An 18,550-nucleotide genomic window follows, 5' to 3' on the forward strand; every position below is an offset into this window, starting at 1 on the left:
ATATTCAAACTGGAGGAGCCATTAGGTCAGCTCTAAGTCCCTCATTTTACGTATGAGGAAACTGATAGTGGCAAAATTGGGTCTGTAAATCAAGATACGTGAGTTGTTTATAAATACATATACTATTTTTCTTTTAAAAAATTTTTATTTTAAAATATTTTTTCTTTGAATTATTAACAAAAGTCACATTTAATTTTCCTAAGTGAGTTGAAAATAACTTCCCTCTTTTTTTTAAGTTGGCGATTTGAATTGCAAAAATGTTGTAATTATTCAGATAATACAGATTTTTCAAAACTAAAACCAGTAGTCTACTACCTTCATTTTGTCTTTTGTGATATGGTAACATTTTGGCGGTGTAACCTTTCGTGTGCTTTATTTGTTTAGAGAAACAAATCAAATATGTATGCATACAAGGTTTATACTGTTATATAGAAGTAACTGTATATTATGTTAGTCTCCAACTTGCTTTCAAAAGTTAAAAACACCATAGAATAGATATCTTCTGATTGAACACACACATCTACCTTATGACTATATGATTTACTTAATGACTTCTCAGCTGATTGCTGGCAGCTTTCTCCCTGTATGAGCAGTGCTGCAAAACAGCAAGGCACTTGGTGCGTATGTGTGAGTGTTTATGTAAGATAGAGTATTAGGTGGTATAAGGAGTGTTAGGACTTCCTGGGATGAATTTAGGCTGCTCCACTTACCGTGTTTCCCCGAAAATAAGACCTAGCCAGACCATCAGCTCTAATGCATCTTGGAGTAAAAATTAATATAAGACCCGGTCTTATTTTACTATAATATATGTTATATTTTATATATATATATATATATATATATATATACACACACACACACATATATATATACATATATGTGTATATATATATATATAATTTTACTAGGTATATTATATATATTATATATATTAAATATATCTAATATATATTATTTTAATATAAGACTGGGTCTTATATTAATTTTTGCTCCAAAAGACGCATTAGAGCTGATGGTCCGGCTAGGTCTTATTTTTGGGGAAACATAGTAATAGATGGGCAACTTAAGGAAAGGTACTCTCTGTGCTCCCATTTCCTCTTTGTGAAGAGGAACTTAGATCGGTATAGTCTCTACTTTGTGGGGAGACTAACTTCTTTGAAATACATCCTTTACTGTTTCTTGCCTTTAACTCTTTTTTCTTCCATCATGCTAAGTCAATCATATCTTTCTTTTAGAGCGTCTGGATTTCTGTTTTTGCTTAGGAAGACCTTCTGTATCCCAAGATTTGAAAAATTCTCTTTTTTTCTTCTAACACTTTGATAGTTTATTTCAATATATAGCTTTTTAGACAGATCATTTGGGATTTATTTTGATTGCAGTATGAGATAGATATATACTGTTTTTTTTCCTTAGAGTGGATAGACCACTAGCCTTTTACTGCTTATAAATTGGTCCATCCTTGCCATATTGATTTGTAATATCACTTTTACCAAATATTAAATCTCATAAATTTATGGTTCTGTTTCTAGATGTTTTATTTAGTTTCTTTGATCTTTCATCTATATTTGTACCAATACCAACTTGTTTAAATTACTGTAGATTTGTATTACAGTTTAATATCTGATAGCACAAATCCCCACATTTCCTCCCAGAAGTTTCAAAGTAGTTCTCATGCATTTATTACTCTTTCATGTAAACTTTAGAATCATTTTGTCAAATTATTTTTAAACTGTTATTTAGATAGGGATTGCACTGAGTTGTATTTTGGAGGCTATCATTTTTTTAACCTAAAATAGTGACTCCAGTTTAATGTTTTAATTTAACAATGACTTTAGCCTAAATTTTTACCTACAAAATTCCAACTCTCCACAATCTAAAAAGATAAATTATTTAATTTTATAAAAGACTTTGATATATTTAGGTCTACTTCTCTTCTCCCTTCCTGTTTTTTGTAGGCTTCTTATAGCATTACCTTAGGAATACTTTTGTTTACTATGTTCTTATTTTCTCAGAAGTTTTCCTTGGCATATCAATACATGTTTAATTGTAAACAGGTTCTACGGCATATTATTTTCAGCTCTAGCCTATGTTTTCTTTGGTAAGTGTTTGATATTAGCATGCAATTATAGATGGCTAAAGTCTCTCTTTCTCATTAGGTTTATCTTATAAATTGTGATACATTTTAGGATATTATCATGCTCCTTTAGTTATGTTGCAGTTTAAGTAGCTTTTAGGTCAAAGGTAAGACAATTCAAGAGTGTATTTTAAGATTGAAGATTTTTTTGTATATTATTTATTCTCCTAAAATATGGTTTGATTAGTACTAGTTTGGTAGTAAATATTTTATCTAGAAAAAAGGAAGTTCTTCCGTCTTTCTGTTGAATCTAAAAAGTTAATAATGCTAAGATTTTTATCTTGACACCTAAAAAATATCAGAATTCCATTCTGAAACCTGTTCTGAGATGATAGCAAAAATTGGGCTGATTACTATTTTTCAAATTTTTTGATGAAATGATTCTTGATTATTGAAAATGCCATATTTTCCCCAGTAGTAACGGTGTATTTTGTTTCTTTTAATGCAGGTCTTTGAAGTTCTACATTTTAATTCTCAGTGCTGAACTTCTTTCTCCCTTAAATTATTATAAACTTTTGCTGCTGTTTAATAAACGTGAAGATGTCTCGCAGTCCTGATGCGAAGGAAGACCCTGTGGAATGTCCTCTTTGCATGGAGCCCTTGGAGATAGATGATATCAATTTTTTCCCTTGCACCTGTGGCTACCAGATTTGCCGATTTTGTTGGCATCGAATTCGCACTGATGAAAATGGGCTTTGTCCTGCATGTAGAAAGGTAAACACTCCAAAGTAACTTTGTGTGCAGTTCTTTTTCCCTCCATGTGTATGAGTAAGTAGATTTAAAAGACTCTACAGACCTCAGGTGAGATTATGTGTAGCATTTTATTTTTAAAATATAACAAAGTAGAACGAACACTGCCCTTACAAGTCAGAGTGAAGTCTTGGCTTTGTTGTTAAGTATGTGACCTTGGTAAAGTCACGTAACCTCTCCAGTTACCCTTCAGTTTTCTTATCTGAGAAGATTAACAAGATCAGTGGTGCTGACTGTTTAAAAGAATTAGAAGTAGAGAGGCAAAGAATTTAGATAGGATGGTATGAAATTAGAAAACCACATTTAACATTACATCTAGTGGGGGGAATTCTCTTTAACTTTCTAGTACAAAACAGGGGAGAAGTTTTTATGTTTGCTAAAAGAAATCATGGGTTTAAAATGACATCGAAATTCTGATTCAGAAGGTAAGTTATTCATTTGTTGAGTTCTAACAACAAGTTGATAATGCTGTCCCCATTATACATTAAAGAAAACTGGACCTTTGAAGAAGCTTGTCCATAGGCATCAACTAGTGGGTAGTAGGTTTGGGATTCAAATATGTCTTTTGAATTCCTTCTAACTCTAAAAAAAGAAACCTATGATTTTTATTAATTTTCTGGGTTTTGTTTTAATAAGCAGGTGCAACAGTTAGATATAGTGAATGACAGGTTGAATAGGATTGCTGCTTTTCTATTTTTAAGGACTTTATTTGTGACCTAAGTAAGGGCTTAATGCAAAGATCTATTTTTTGCCTTTAATGTCTGTATGATTTAAGCCCTCTTTTCTGTTTACCCATTTCAGAGAGCTTTGTGTTCAGTACTACCAAATTTTGAGAAAGTGGAAATGTGTTTTAGATACCTAGATTATTTTTTAAAATTTTATCTTTCAATTTCCTTTCCAGAGGAATTATATCTCAGAAGGCAATGCATTGTCCAATTTTCTTTTTTAAATCTAGTGGGCTTTTAAAATATAGTACATGAATGAAAAATGGTTAGATCTACTTAAGTATTAATTAATACAGTTTTTACATATGTAATATATATATATATATAACATATATAATAGCTATTTATCATGTAGAATATGTATATATATATATACACACATATGTATACATATGTGTATGTATATTAGTCTTTTTATATAGTTAATACACTTTAAGAGTGTGAGTGAAAACCTTAACATTAGCACATTAGCTTTGGTCACAATCTATAATAAATTTGTGTTAATGGATTTGAAACAATAATATTTTAAAACACTTAAAACATTTTGAAACAAAAACAATATTTTAAAAATTGGTTTCTGGTCATTCCATAAGAAGACCATCATGTTGAACTATTTTGTTAAAAGCGATGACTTGCAGGGTGGCCTAAAACTCAGAAGGCTTATGAATTTGATTTACTTTGTGAAGTTTTTCTCTTTTTTTTCCTTTGAAATGTTAGGAAGTACAGTCTTAACAAAAAGACTAATTGTTAAATTGTCATGAGAGAAAAAAGCAGTTATTGAGGGAAATGGCAAATTCATTTCAGTTTTACGGATTACTTAGAATCACCTCAAATCCTTATAAAGTGGAGAAAAACATAGAAAAAATGTAAAGATACAAACAAAACAAAATAGCAAAGCTGGTTATCTATAAAAGGGTGCCTTTCTGGGAAGACCAGAAGGTGGGAGGAATATGCAAGAAGGCCATTGGGATCAATTTCAATAAAGGAGCATTAGCTCAAAAAACATAGTTAGGAAAAGACTGCTGAAAAAAGGAAGAATAGTGGTGCTTCAAGAGCCTAAGAAAAATATCAGTGTGGTTGTTTTGAGTATGGCATTGGAGGGGCGTGTAGGGCCAGCTCACCTTTTATGCCATGTAGCAGAGACGGATGTCCTCTAGCTGGCACACTGGTTATGAATGTGGGTCAGAGCCTCTCTAGCTAGAGGGAAATACCCGGCAAGACATGGACCTCCTGTGGTCAGAAGATGAACTACTGACATGGCCCGTCCCGCAGTTTGTCCTCTTTATAGCCACAAAAGAGCATCCTACAGTAAACAGAAATAGCGTTTATAGACTGGTTGCAGCAACCAAGAATCAACAGACATTTTAGGAAAACTAACATTATGAAAGAGAAGCACTCCCACCAACAGTGTATGAGGGTTCCTTTTTCTCCACAACCTCTCCAACATTTGTTACTATTTGTCTTGTTGATGATAGCCATTCTGACTGGGGTGAGGTGATATCTCATTGTGGTTTTGATTTGCATTTCTCTGATGATTAGAAATCTATGTAATTTTACTAACAATTGTCACCCCAATAAATTTAATTAAAAAAAAAAAAAAAGAAAGAGAAGCACAAATTCAGTAAATAGAACAACCTAACATAAGTAAGCAAACAGAAAGAAATTTTTAAGATTGTCACTGGTACTTCTCAAAGAAGTAAGAGAGAATGATATAGTCGTGTAGAAAGAACATTTTTAGAAAAGAGCAAATTAGAGGTCTTAAAAATGAACAGTTGTGTAGATGGGCTGAAGAACAGAATGTGTACATTTCGAGAGTAAATTGGTAAGTTGGAAGAATGTGCTGAGTATGTTTTGATATAGTACAAAAAGATAAAAAATAGAAAGCATGAAAGTTAAGAACATAAAAGATCCACTGGTTCTGATCTCTGCTAAGAAGTTTCTGAAGCAGTGAACTAAGAATGGATGGAAAGAAATAATCAAAGAACTAATAGAAGAAAATTACTAATGATGAAAAGCAGTTGTGCTCAGAAGGCCTCTGTGAATAGAAAGTAAGATGACTGAGGAAAAGATCAACATCTATTTATATAATTGTGAAATTTTAGTGGAAACTAGCTATCACAGGATTCCTGGAATGTAGATTTCTGGAATTCTTTTTGGACTAGTTCACTCTTTGTGGTATTTTGCCCCATAAATTTCAATTGCCCCAGTCTCTTCAAATTTTGATCATTGTCTCCTCTGCCCAATGTGACTGTTGGACCCAGTGCTGGTATCCAGTAAGTGCCACAAGAGAAGAAAGCTAAGACACTCATGGTTTTCACCTGTCTTATTTCTTTTTTCTCAAAGTTCACAGACCTGCTGTTCATTGCCTGTTGTTCAATGTCTAAAAACATTTATTTTTTATATTGTGTCTCGTTTTCTAGTTGTTTATGCTGCTAGGCCTAGTCTGTTACCATCTACTCTGTCATGGCTGCCGGTGGAAGTGTATAAATATCATTTGAATTTTATAATAATGTGATCGTGAATGTTGTCCTAACCAAAATTAGGGTGGAAGGCTAGAAAGTGTACTTGGGATGTATGGTTAGGCTAGCTAAAAGAAAGTTAAATCTTCTACTTGCATAATGTGATGATATCAAAAACTGAAAAATGAAGAAGTAGCAATACAGGCGTGTTATTTAACGATATGATGGTAAATGACAAAACAATTATCTAAAAGAGTCAACAGGTTATTTGTAGGGAGAGGCACTTGGTGTGGGGAGGAAGGAAATGGGGACCGCTCCTTTTCCTAATAAACCTTATGTCACTGTGACTAGGAACATACATAAGAAAAATATCAGTGAAACTAGGGAAAAAAGATATAGTGGGCAAATGGAAATATAGGAGAGAAGTTATAAGTGTTGCTATTACTTACAATCAAATTAAAGGTCAAACATTTTAAAAGGGCAAAGAAGACTTTTTTTCACTGATAAAAGGTCCCTAAACTCATGAACTTTATTTAATTAACAGCAGAGCTTTGAAGTGTGTTTAGCTGATATAAATACCAGGAGAAATACCGCATTTACATTCATCATGGGGAGACTTCTAACTTCTATATTTTAGAAATTGACAGATGAAATAAACAATAAAAAGGAAATGGAAAATTTGAGTAACACAACAAGTGTGTGTATATTTGTGTGTGCACATACGTTTTACAAACAAATTTGTACAAAACTTTAAAATAAACAAGTGCAGTGGGCACAAAAAGTGACTATTAGGCCACAATGGATATATTAACCAATTCCAAAAAGTAGAACTCGTGTATTTCTTTTCATTTATCCTGATTAGGGTTTGTAGGGCTTCTTGAATCTGGATTGGTGAGTTTCATTAGCTCTGGAAAAAAGTGCGCTTTTATCTCTTTATATACTGCTTTTAATTCTCTTTCTTTCTGGGACTCTGATTAAGTGTTTTTTTAGATCTTTTCACTGTTTTCCATGTTTCTTAATCTCTTCTGTATTTTCTGTCTTTTTCTTTGCTTAATGCATTAATGGATGACTTCTTCTGCTCTATTCTGTAGTGTCTGAGGTGTTTTTTAGGTCCAGTCTTCTGCTAAATATGTCTGCTGAGTTTTAAAATTTTGCCTTTGTGTTCTCCATTTCTAGAAATAATGTTTATTCTTTTTTCATACTTGATATGTTACTTTCAAAATAGACTTTTTTATATTCTGGAGATATTTTCAAGTTTGTCATATATTTGAACAGATAAGCATTATTTTAAAATCTGTGTCCAATATTCTGGTAACTAGTCTGTGAGGGATGTTTCTGCTGGTTGTTGTTCGTGTTCTTTTATTTCTTTCTGTGCATGGTTATCTGTGATTACTTCCTAATTGTTATCATTGAATTATTTGTAGGGTTCTCCAAGGCCCAAGGTGGATTTGCCCTCCTCTAGAGAGGCTTTGATTTTGCTTTTGCTGAGTCCTATAGACATTGCCATTAGGGATTTTTCAAGTATAAAAGTGTTTGTTCTGGCCAAGCTTATGTCTTTTGTTCTCCAGGGTGCAAATCTTTCCTAGGGTTGGTTTCAACAACTTCTCTAGAAAGATTTTCTTTGACCCCCATTTCATTTTGCTTGTTCTGACCTCTCCGTAGTTTGTTCTTAATCCTGAGGCTAAAAGAGCCCTTTGGGGGTGGGCTAGATCTCAACTTAACGTGGGGATGCTGTCCTGAAAGACTTCACCTTGGGCTGCCCTTGGGCTTTGAATGCTATCCCTCCTCTTCCATTTGTCCCCCTTTCTTTCTTTATTGTTACTCAGACTTTCCACTTCTCTCTCTGGATTTTGACTCTCATCTAGAAATTGGCTTGGGACTTCCCTACTGCAGATCATTATTGTTTTTAAGATGTTGGTTTAAAAATAAAGTTTTATATAGTATTTTAGCAAGAGGAAAAGTTAGTGCTGTAAATGCATTTATTAGAAATGAAGAACAAAAGTAAATGAAGTTATTTCCAGGTTAAGAAACCAGAAAAAGAATAAACACTGGGACGGAAGACCAGGATTAAGCAGAATGTAGTGAAATAGAAGAAAAGTAGTATTTTAATAAATTATAGGGCTGGTTCTCTGAAAAGACCACTATAATAATCAAACTCTTGGCAAGTCTGATCAGAAAGTAAAGAGAAGACACATGTAAATACATTAGGAATAAAAGTGGAAGGTACTACACATGTGAAAAAATTGATTAAACTAGAGAATATAAACCATCTTAATTAGTAGTTTGGAAGTTTATTGCCAAATTATTAGGTTGGTGCAAAAGTAATTGCAGTTTAATGTTAAAAATAATTGCAAAAACTGCAATTATTTTTGCACCAACCTAATAACACTTAAAAATATTTTACACATTAAAAATGCTTTTCCACAGGTACCCTGTTTGCATTAGTTTGATATATATACTGTTTCCCCGAAAATAAGACCAGGTCTTATATTAAGGTTTGCTCCAAAAGATGCATTTGGGCTTATGTTCAGGGGATGTCATCCTGAAAAATCATGCTAGGCCTTATTTTCCGGTTAGGTCTTATTTTCAGGGAAACATGGTAACACACAGTAATACCTTTAAAGAAAAATTTTCTACTTGTAATTTTTAATTGGGTGCTATATTCCTAGAAAATTAAACATGTGTTTCAGTCAAAAAATAGACCAGATATATTTTCTTTGTATTTATTTTTAGAATTGCTTACTGTTACTAGCTTTGTAAGTCATACTGTCTATCTATAGTTATTCAAATTATGTTTCTTCATTCATTTTTAGTCTACCTCCCTTCCTCGTTTCACTGTATCTAACTTAACTAATTTTCTGCCAATTGGATTTATAGAGTATTTTTGGTGGCGTGTGTGGAGGAGGAATCATCATGGAATGCATACTTTTCGAACTTTTAATGAAACCTTTAGACAAATTAAGGCTAATAAGATTTTGTATATTTGCCCTTTGTGTTTAGAGAAAATTAGCACATTTTACATTGTCTAAAAATTTTTTATTTAATTCCTCCTAACAACAGAAATGTAGTTTTATAAATATGTTAAGATTAAAAAACTAATGTTTATAACTTCGTTTATGTTGCTGGAATAAGAGATACTTGGAAAGTAAACCATAGTAAACTAATTTGTTCTGTTGTTCTCCTGTATTGGTGTTTTTTCACATTATATAGCAGTTATTTTCCAACAAAGTTGACCTTAAAGCCTGGTGGAATTATATTTCCATAAAAAAAAAGACATGGAATAACAGCAAAAAGACTAGGATAACCAGAGCTGTATACTCAACTTGGTGGTGCATCAGTAACATACTTGGTGATAGTTGATATTGCAGTGTAATTTTTGGCACTTGTCATTCTCCATCATTTTTTTGTGTTTATGCATTTTTTTACTTTTACGTTACTTGGCATCATCTTTTATCAGGATTTTACAATGCCAGAGAATGCTAGCAGAGAAATTGAGGCACGTAGAGGGAAATCTCATTTTCTTAATTAATGTGTGTGCACAAATTTAAGGATTTTTTAATTTTTTGTTTTTACTTATATATGAAAAGAAGAAACTAACTTTATGTTAAAGTCATAGCAAGATTTCAGGGTTTTGGATATTCCCTCCTTGTTCCCACTGTTTTTCTTGATGGCATCATTTCTGTTGTTCCGTACACCTATAGTCTTATTAGGCACAAATCCCAACCAATTGTGGTTCCCATTTTTGAGATCTCTTCATGTCCACTTTTAGATATTGTTGTATTTAATGTGTCCTATTTTCCATTTATTACTAACTAGTTTTATTAGTAGTATTAATAACTGACTTATTGAATGCTAATGTGCAGGACACATTTTCAATCACTTTACAAATATATTTTTAAATTCACAGAAATCCTCTGAATAAAGTATTGTGATTCCCACTTTACGGAAGAGGAGACTGAGGCAGACAGGTCACATAACTTAGCTAAGGTGTCTCAGAGAATAAAGATTGAGCCAAGATTGAAAGCCAGGCAGTGTGAGTCCACAGTTCTTATTCCGGCCACCAGTAGCCTTAGTTTAGCAGTGGGAATAAAAACAATGTTGTAATGAAGAGAAAGGAAAAAATTACAACAGTGCAATTGCTAATGTTTATTGAGGGATTACTGTGTGCCAGTCATAATAATAATTCTTTTCTGAGTGTTATTTTATCTTTACACCAGCCTTTATGCTTATTTTCATTTTACTTATGAGGATACTGAGGCATAGAGTTTAATTAATTTACCTAAGACCACATGGCCAGTAAGTATTGAAACTAAATTCAAACTCCTACGCCAGAGTATCTGTATTGTATTTATTTCCCCTTTTGAGTCCCTCTTTGACTGGGAATGTATTAAAAAACAAATAACTTCATTAATCCTCTAGAACATGGCAGGTTTTCATTAAATATTTGTTGATTGCAATATGTAAATGACAATGTTTAGATATAGAACTTGTACTCTTTGCCGCTTCCATAGCACCTTAGAAGTTTAATTTTCCTGTAAACTGTGTGCTAGGCACTGTAGGAAATACCAAGATTGTTTTTTATTTTTTTTATTTTAGAACATTTGGTGGTGGTTTAAGTTTTAGTGCTAAAAGTGGTCTGTGTTAAGCTCTAAAAACAAGTATTTAAAAAACTTTTATTTAACATTTAACTTTTATTGAATAAAAAATATTTTAAGCAATTAAAAGATTCAGGAAAAGGAAGCTGTAACAAATAACCACTTATCCTTTATCGAGAATTTGATTGTTATTTGTACAGTTTTTCTATTTATTTATTGCTAACTTCTATGTTTGTTTTATGCTTAAAGCCATATCCAGAAGACCCAGCAGTTTATAAACCACTCTCCCAGGAGGAACTGCAAAGGATAAAGAATGAGAAGAAACAGAAACAAAATGAGAGAAAACAGAAAATATCAGAAAATCGCAAACATTTGGCTAGTGTACGTGTTGTACAAAAAAACCTCGTCTTTGTTGTAGGCCTGTCTCAGCGCCTAGCAGATCCAGAGGTAAGTCTTCTTCTGTTTTCTTTCTCAACTTGACATTTTTTCTTTTTACTCATCTTATTTGGAAATAACACCTGACCCTGTCCAAGTGCAGAATTCCCCGGAAAATATTAAAATTTAGGAGAAAATGGGCAGTGATTTTTAAACAATCACTAAAAACCAATGACCAGTTGGGATCTTAAGCAAGGGTCTTAATCTTCTTGGCCTCATTTCCTTCTGTTGTAAAACTAGGCAGTTGAACTAGATCTTTAAAGTCCTCATGAGTGCTAATAAACTATGAAAGTTGGGTAATTAATGGTTCTGTTTTGCCGTTAAGGCTAATATATGACTAGATTACTTTCTTTCCTCTTTACTGTAGCTCTATTAGGACCAGCAGTGGGTGTGCAGTTATATGATCCCACTAGACATCTGTATTTTCTTAAATCGTGCCTAAGTACTAGTTCCTGGTTATAGAACAGTTAGTGAACTGTTGCTATACTATATCATCATTCTTTACTCATTCATTTTAAGCCAACTTTGGGGAAAGTGGGAGAATTTGATGAAGGGAAATAATGAACCACGTTCTTTGTCATTTGTATGGATGCAGGGGAGATCTTAACTCTCCTGTTTATTACCTCTTTTCTCTCCTTTCATCATCTGCCTTATTAATGTTGAACTCCTAACTTGCCCTGACGCCTTTGGATGCACATCTGCTAATTTTCAGTTTCTGATATTCCAGGAGGTGCCGACTAGATTAATGGGAAGGCAGGTAGAAGTCGATGACAGCCAGACTGTTTACTTCTGTAGGAGGGAGCTGGATTTGGGAGATCTGCTGCAAGTACCCCTTGAGAAGGGTTTGAAGTAATGCTTCTTCAAACAGTAGATTGTAGTGAATATGCTTAGGAGGGTGGGAATCATCGGGCTTGGCTCAGTGGGCGAAAGACCCCAGAAGGAGGAAATCTAAGGAGTCTAAAATTTGATGTTGGAAAATACAATTTAGAGAGAATAATGAATATTTACTGATGATGAGTTTACTATATATTGAGGTTATGAAGGGCTCAAGATCAGTAGGGGAGAAAATCAGGTAGACTTTACTAAGAAGGGTCTATCATTGGCAGCAAGTATGGCGGCAGCTGAGAAATTACTAGGACCCAGGTTCAGGGATGCTGGCATTAGTGGACTACATGATTTTCAGGAGACCAGCCTCTTGGTAAAGCCAAAAGAGTGAGTCTAGAGTTCATACAGGGAAAGACTTCTTCAGTGAGGGATGTTGGGAGAGAGCTCATTTTGGGTCTATGATTCAGCCTCAGCAGCCAGTTCTTCCTTTTTCTAAGCTAGTACTTAACTCCCCAGGCAGGCAGAATCCCACTTCACCCTTGACCATTTCCTTGGTTACCACCACAACTTTGCACCAATCCTTCTACCTCCCTTTTTCAGCTCTGCCTTTTTTTTAAACCAGAGAGCACTTCTTACCTCTGCAAGTTTTTTATTTACCTGCTTCTATTTATTCCTACTAATCTTACCTAGTAAAATCTACTTTTGACATTTCTGAAACTGCTACTCCAGTAAACTAATGGACCTTTTATCTTGATTTGACAACTCTTGGATGTGAATGTACTTGATTTTGTTACTACATCCTGGACCTGGTCGGCTGTAGAACTGGAGGCATATGAAGCAGCACCAGAAGGCTAGGTAAAATTAAGCCATAGTCTCAGTCTGAAGTTTGGATTACAGAAATTTCTTGTTTCCACTTCAAATAACGTAACTCTAGTATGATTAATCTGAAGAACTATACAGGAAAATGAATCTCGGTTGTGACTAGTGAGAGAGAATACAATATTGGACTCTATAAATGTACCCCAAAAAACTGCTGCAGTGGTTTCATACTTTTGAAATAATTGTTGCTTGGTAAGAGGACAATGAATAATTTTCTTGAACGTTGGTTTTTCTTTTATTTCTCTTGAAAGCCTAGGAAGACCAGAGACCAGTGTTCTATTGATTAGATCCTACCACTTCTAAATAATTACCTCTAAAAATTCTCTTAATTTGTCTATATAACCTTTTCAGTTTGGAAAACTTATAGTTGACTTCATAAGAAAACTCAGTTTCAAATTGTTAGTGTAACTTTCAAGTTAAAGAAAATCCGTATTATTTTCTTACCTTTGGATGATTAATAAAACAGGAGAGTTTAGGAAAATTTAAAACTTATTTTGAAAATAATCTTTGTATATCAGAAAACTTCGTACCAAGATTGTCAATGTATCATTTATGGATCAGTAGAAAAACTATTTTATATAGGTAATTAGAGGTAATGATTAGAGCTAATCATGATCGTCTTCTAGGTTGTCAAATTTGATTTGTTGGCATCTAATTCATTCATCTGTACTTTGATGTTGGAGATAGTAGTTTAGCAAGCCAGTGACAGTCTCTACCCTTAACTAGCTTACAGACGAGTGGGGAAGTCAGAGTTTAAGAACTTGTGAGCATTATAAATAGGAACTACAGGGCTCTTTGGGAACATATCACAGTGGTGAACTTAGCTAGTATAGAGATCTATGAAAAAACCTCCCTGCGGAGGAGGACAAAAGTGCCCCAGGTGTGTGGTGGCCTGAGAGAGCAGCTTGTTCAAGGAACTAAAAGACTTCAAGACACAACCATTCCATTTATAAATGAGAAACTGAGGCACAGGGAAGTTGAGTGACTTGCCTATGATCGCACAGCTGTTCATTTCATAGCAGAGCCAGGACTAGAACAATCTCCCAACTGCAGCTCCCACATACCCCCCTTCATAAAGCTCCTATTCCAGTGTATTTCACACTGATTGTCGGTCTGTTGTTCCTCTCACCATCCATCCATGTATCCATTCATCCTTCCAGCTGCTTACCAACTGTTTGATTTTTATCTGTCATGTCCACGAACACTTGACTGCAGTGTGCCAGGCGCTGTGTAAGACCCCGAGCATGCGCCACTACAAAGGCCATCCTGCTTATTTACAAAACTAATGGGACACAGTGAGAAATGCTGTGTGCTGCGGAGGCTCGGGACATAGCACCTGGCCTTTACGGGGGAGGGATGTACCCCTGTGTTATCTTTGGAGTAGAATGCTTCTATAACAACTATACAAATGCTTCGGGATGAGAAAGAGCCCGGTCTGCAGGTGATTTGTTGGGCTAGAAGAATGCAATGGTGAGAGATGAGGCTGGAGAGGTAAGTGGTAATGGATTAAAAAGGGCTTTCTAACCATGCTAAGGAGTTTGCACTTTAGCTCAAGGCAGCGGGAAACTGTTGAGTGTTCTTAAGAACAGAGTGACATGGCTAGAGTTGTACTTCGAAAATATCATTCTCGCTTCAGTGTGACATGTCAGTGTAATTATATAAAAACCTTTTGTTGTCATGCAGGCCAGAAACTATTTACGTAAGTTAGTGATCTTCAACCTTATCAGACCTAGTACCCACTTTTTTTTAAATGAATATATTTATAACACCCTTTGACTTTCAAGAAATGACTTCTTGATAATATAATCTGTCTATATACTTAATTTACAAAAAAAATATAAAGGAGAAATTAAAGGAATTATAAAAAGACTATTTCTAATTGTAAATACTTGGGTACCGCTACTTTACAACCTTGCTACTCAAGGTGTGGCCTCTGGGCTTACCCAGGTGGCATTAGTATCACCCGGGAGTTTATTATGCAAACTCTCAGGTCCTGCCTCAGATGCTGCGTCCACATCTGCATTTTAACTAGTTCCCCAAATAATTTATGTGTGTTCAAGTTTGGGAAGTACTATTTTTCAGTATATCATAAAATAGTAAGATGCTTACATCTGTCTGTAGAATCACTGTGAAGGTGGCAGCTACAAATGCAGATTGTTGAACGTGTATATATTAGAAACTCAGGCACCATGTGTCAGTGACGTGATTTTTCTGGAACAACTCTTAATAAAATTCCAAACAAAGCATTTGTAGTCTTCTCTTAATTACATATTATTTGCTTTCCTGTAAATTCAAAGTATGTCAGAACTGTAGGGAACTACTCTGTGTTTATAAATAATAAGGAATTTGTTTCTAGGTTCACTTAATTATAAACAGTCTTCTCAGTTACATGAATGTCTCGTTGGACATTCAAAAGTTGTGCAGGACAGTTCTGTGTTGTGCAGGGCTAGTCTGAGCATTCTAAGCCATCTCTGGCTCCCATCCACAGAACAACAATAGTGACAGTCACTTTGACAACCTCCCCTGATGAAAGCTCCCACAAATTTTCAAGACGCCCCCTTAAATGCTGCCTTCGTTGTGATCCACTGCCATGAACTCAGGTGTGATACGGTGTGTTGATGCAGCACAAGTGGTGACCAGCCAGAAGCCCTTGAAGTAGGTCTTTTGGCCGTGAGGCCTTTTGCTGAGTTGGTATGTATCCAGCTGGAATACTGAATGCGGTCACACACCCCACCTGCCAGAAGGCTTTTCAGAGTATACGCTCCCCACCCCTCAACCTTGAGACTTTGCTTCGAATAGCCTGATGGTCGTTGCCTTCTCCACTGTTACTATCGTTTCCGTCAGGAGATTTGGTGGAAAATGATCGAAAACCATTGTAATCACTTCTCCTTCTAATTCATTAGAATTGGCTATAGAAACCACGACAACGCTATACTTACAAGAAGCTGAAATAAAATATGAAAAAAGTAATTACAGCTGACTCTTGAACATTCTGGGGGCTAGGAACGCCAACCGCTTGCACTGAATGAATTGTTAAAAAATTCTTAGGGCATACAACATTACAGCCATAAGACAGTATTAGAGACACTGTTACATTTTTAAAAACCACTTATGATAGGCTAATGTGCAGTTTCTCCAATTATGAGACAAGCATACTATATAGTAATGTAATTCTTTGAAAACAAAGTTATAAACAGTGAAATACATTCATTCTATATTAAATAGCCCCGTACGCCTGTGTAAGGAGAGGCTGTGCACTCAGGACCAGCCTGCACACGATGACCCACACGATGAATGCGTAGGCGATGGTCATCATGGCGCAGGAATGTCCCCTACGGTTCTTGCTGCTCATTGTTAGGTTTCCACACACAGACACATAAACGCAGATAAGTTTATTAACTGTAGGGCAGGAAGATTATTTACTGTCCATTAAGTGGAAGTGGCTCGTCACCAAGAGCTTCATCCTTGTCGTCTTCACGTTGAGGAGCCTGAGGAGGGACTGGTCTTGCTGACTCGGGGGTGGCAGGGGCAGTGGAAGGGGGGGCAGAAGGCAGGCAAACTGGGGGCAGCTATGGAATCACACCACAGTTTCTAGCGGACCATTTGGCTTTTTAATTTCTCTAAAGGTTTCTGTAAGGTACCAATCCTTCCGCTGTTTGTTTTAGTTTCGGTGCCCGTGTCGTAGAAGGGTGCGTGGTGTAAAAGAAGTCAAAAGCAATCTTGAGTAATGGGCCCCCTTCTGCCCGAGTGTCTAATGTCAGTTTGTGTTCTGACGCTACTCCTTCTGCGTCGTCTTCCTCCTCGGCTGGCACTGATCCCGAAGCGCTCATCTCCCTCAAGTCTCCTTGTTAATGCCTCGGGGGGTGGGGGGGGGGGGTTTGATGTCCTTGAAATCCTCCGAGATCCTTATCTTGAAACCCTTCACCTCACCTTTTTTGTCATGTCCCCAATCTCTGTAGTGATTTCCTTTATCGACTCCGGGGTGGATCCTGTGAAGTCATGCGCAGCATCTGGACCATTTTCTCCAGCAGGAATTGCTCGTTTCGGGCTTGATGGCTAGAACGGCCTTTTCTGTAACCACAGTGACATCTTCAGTGATATAATCCTAGACTTTCATGATGTTTGATCAGGGTTCTTTCCCCTCACGTTGACAGTCCTTTCCATAGAGCACTGTGTGTAATGAGCCTTCAAGGTCCTTGTGACCCCCAATCTAAAGGCTAAATTAAGATACTGTTTTTGGGGGCAAGTAAACCACTGACTCCATCAGTGTTGAACTCATGGTGTCTGGATGGCCACGGGCACTGTCCAAGCACAAAGAACGTTAAACGGCAATCAGTCTCTTACTAGCAGGGGACTTCTTGACGTCAGAGCATTGATGGAACCAATCCAGACAGAAGTTCTTGTTGTCCAGGCCGTCCTGTTGTACAACCAGAAGACTGGCAGCTGGTGTTTGTCTTCTCCCTCGAGGCTCGGGGGCAGCAGCTTGATAGATAAGGGCGGTCCTGATCAGAAACCTGACTGCGTTTGCACAAAATGGTTAAGTTAACCTATCCCTTCCTACCTTAAACTCTGGTACTCACTTCTCTGCCTTACTAAGAACTGTTCGTTTTGGCATTTTTTCCCAGAATAGGGCACTTTCATGTGCATTAAAAACCTATTCAGGCAGATATCTTTTCTCCTCAATGATTTTCTTGATAGTATCTGGGAACTTGTCTGCTACTTCTTGGTGAGCAGAAGCTGCTTCTCCTGTTATCTTCACATTTTTAAAGCCAAACCTCTTTCTAAAATTATCAAACCATCCTCTGCTGGCATTAAATTCTTCAGCTTTATATCTCCTTCACCTTTCATTTGCTTTAAGTTGTCATATAATGACTTTGGTTTTTCTCGAATCACATTACAGTCAGTAGGTACGCCTTTCTTATAGCAATCCTGTACCCACATAGAAGTTGCATTTTCAGTACGAGATAAAAAGTATTTTGCAGAAGTCCAAGGTTTTTGTGCATGCTAGCATTGCTGCATTCAGGGCTTCACAAATTTCTTTTTTTTGCAATAGTTAACACTGGGTTCCTTTATCTTGAAATGGCGGGCATCCGCAGCTGCAGACCTCAATCTGTGATACATATCGAGCACTCAGCTTTTCTCATAATGTCGTGACTTTCCTCTGCTTCTTGGGAGCAGTCCCAGCATCACTAGTGGAGCTTCATATGGGTGCCATGTTATTCAAGGTTTATGATATTGCACTAAACACAATGAAACATAAGTGAGAATCTCGAGAGGTCTCTTTTTACTGTGATACACAACTTACTGGAGAGACAACTGCTCACATGGAGATGATTAGCATCACACAGCATTTTAAGCGGATACTTGTAACACTTGAGCTCACCGCAGTAGCAACAGGAGGTGCCTACGAAATTATTACAGTTGTACAGTATGCACTACAGTAAATTTTAAATTTTATGCAGTTATGATTTAACATTGCATCTTTATGATTGTTTACATTTCTTTCTACTGTGAACGGCACTATATATGGTCTATGTGTGCATAAGTTTTGAAAATTATTAACTTTTTATAATTTGTATATTTTATGGTAGTAAATAATAAAATAGACTAGTGTTTACATATATTTTATGCATTCATGATATACCTATCTTTTTCTTAAATTTTTTTTTATGCTATTTCTAGGCTATGAGGTTCATCTCTGAGTTTTTTCAAATTGTTGCAAGTCTCCAAAAAATTTTCCGGTGTACT

The 18,550-nt window shown here is 35.8% G+C and overlaps 1 protein-coding gene across 9 annotated transcripts in view; it reads left to right on the plus strand.

Annotated features, from left to right (window-relative positions):
- Nucleotides 1–18,550, plus strand: part of CNOT4 (CCR4-NOT transcription complex subunit 4) — a 114,041-nt gene that overhangs the window by 41,054 nt on the left and 54,437 nt on the right. For all 9 annotated transcript variants that reach the window (XM_074315333.2, XM_074315331.2, XM_074315334.2 and 6 more), the window contains exons 2-3: nucleotides 2,583–2,848; nucleotides 10,913–11,110. In XM_074315333.2, the coding sequence (XP_074171434.2) occupies nucleotides 2,675–2,848; nucleotides 10,913–11,110 (372 nt within the window). In that variant the 5' untranslated portion in view covers nucleotides 2,583–2,674. The remainder of the gene's footprint in view (nucleotides 1–2,582; nucleotides 2,849–10,912; nucleotides 11,111–18,550) is intronic.

This window comes from Rhinolophus sinicus, chromosome 8 (genome assembly GCF_057876585.1).
Source record: "Rhinolophus sinicus isolate RSI-liver-muscle chromosome 8, RSI-T2T, whole genome shotgun sequence".
Lineage (NCBI taxonomy): Eukaryota > Metazoa > Chordata > Mammalia > Chiroptera > Rhinolophidae > Rhinolophus > Rhinolophus sinicus.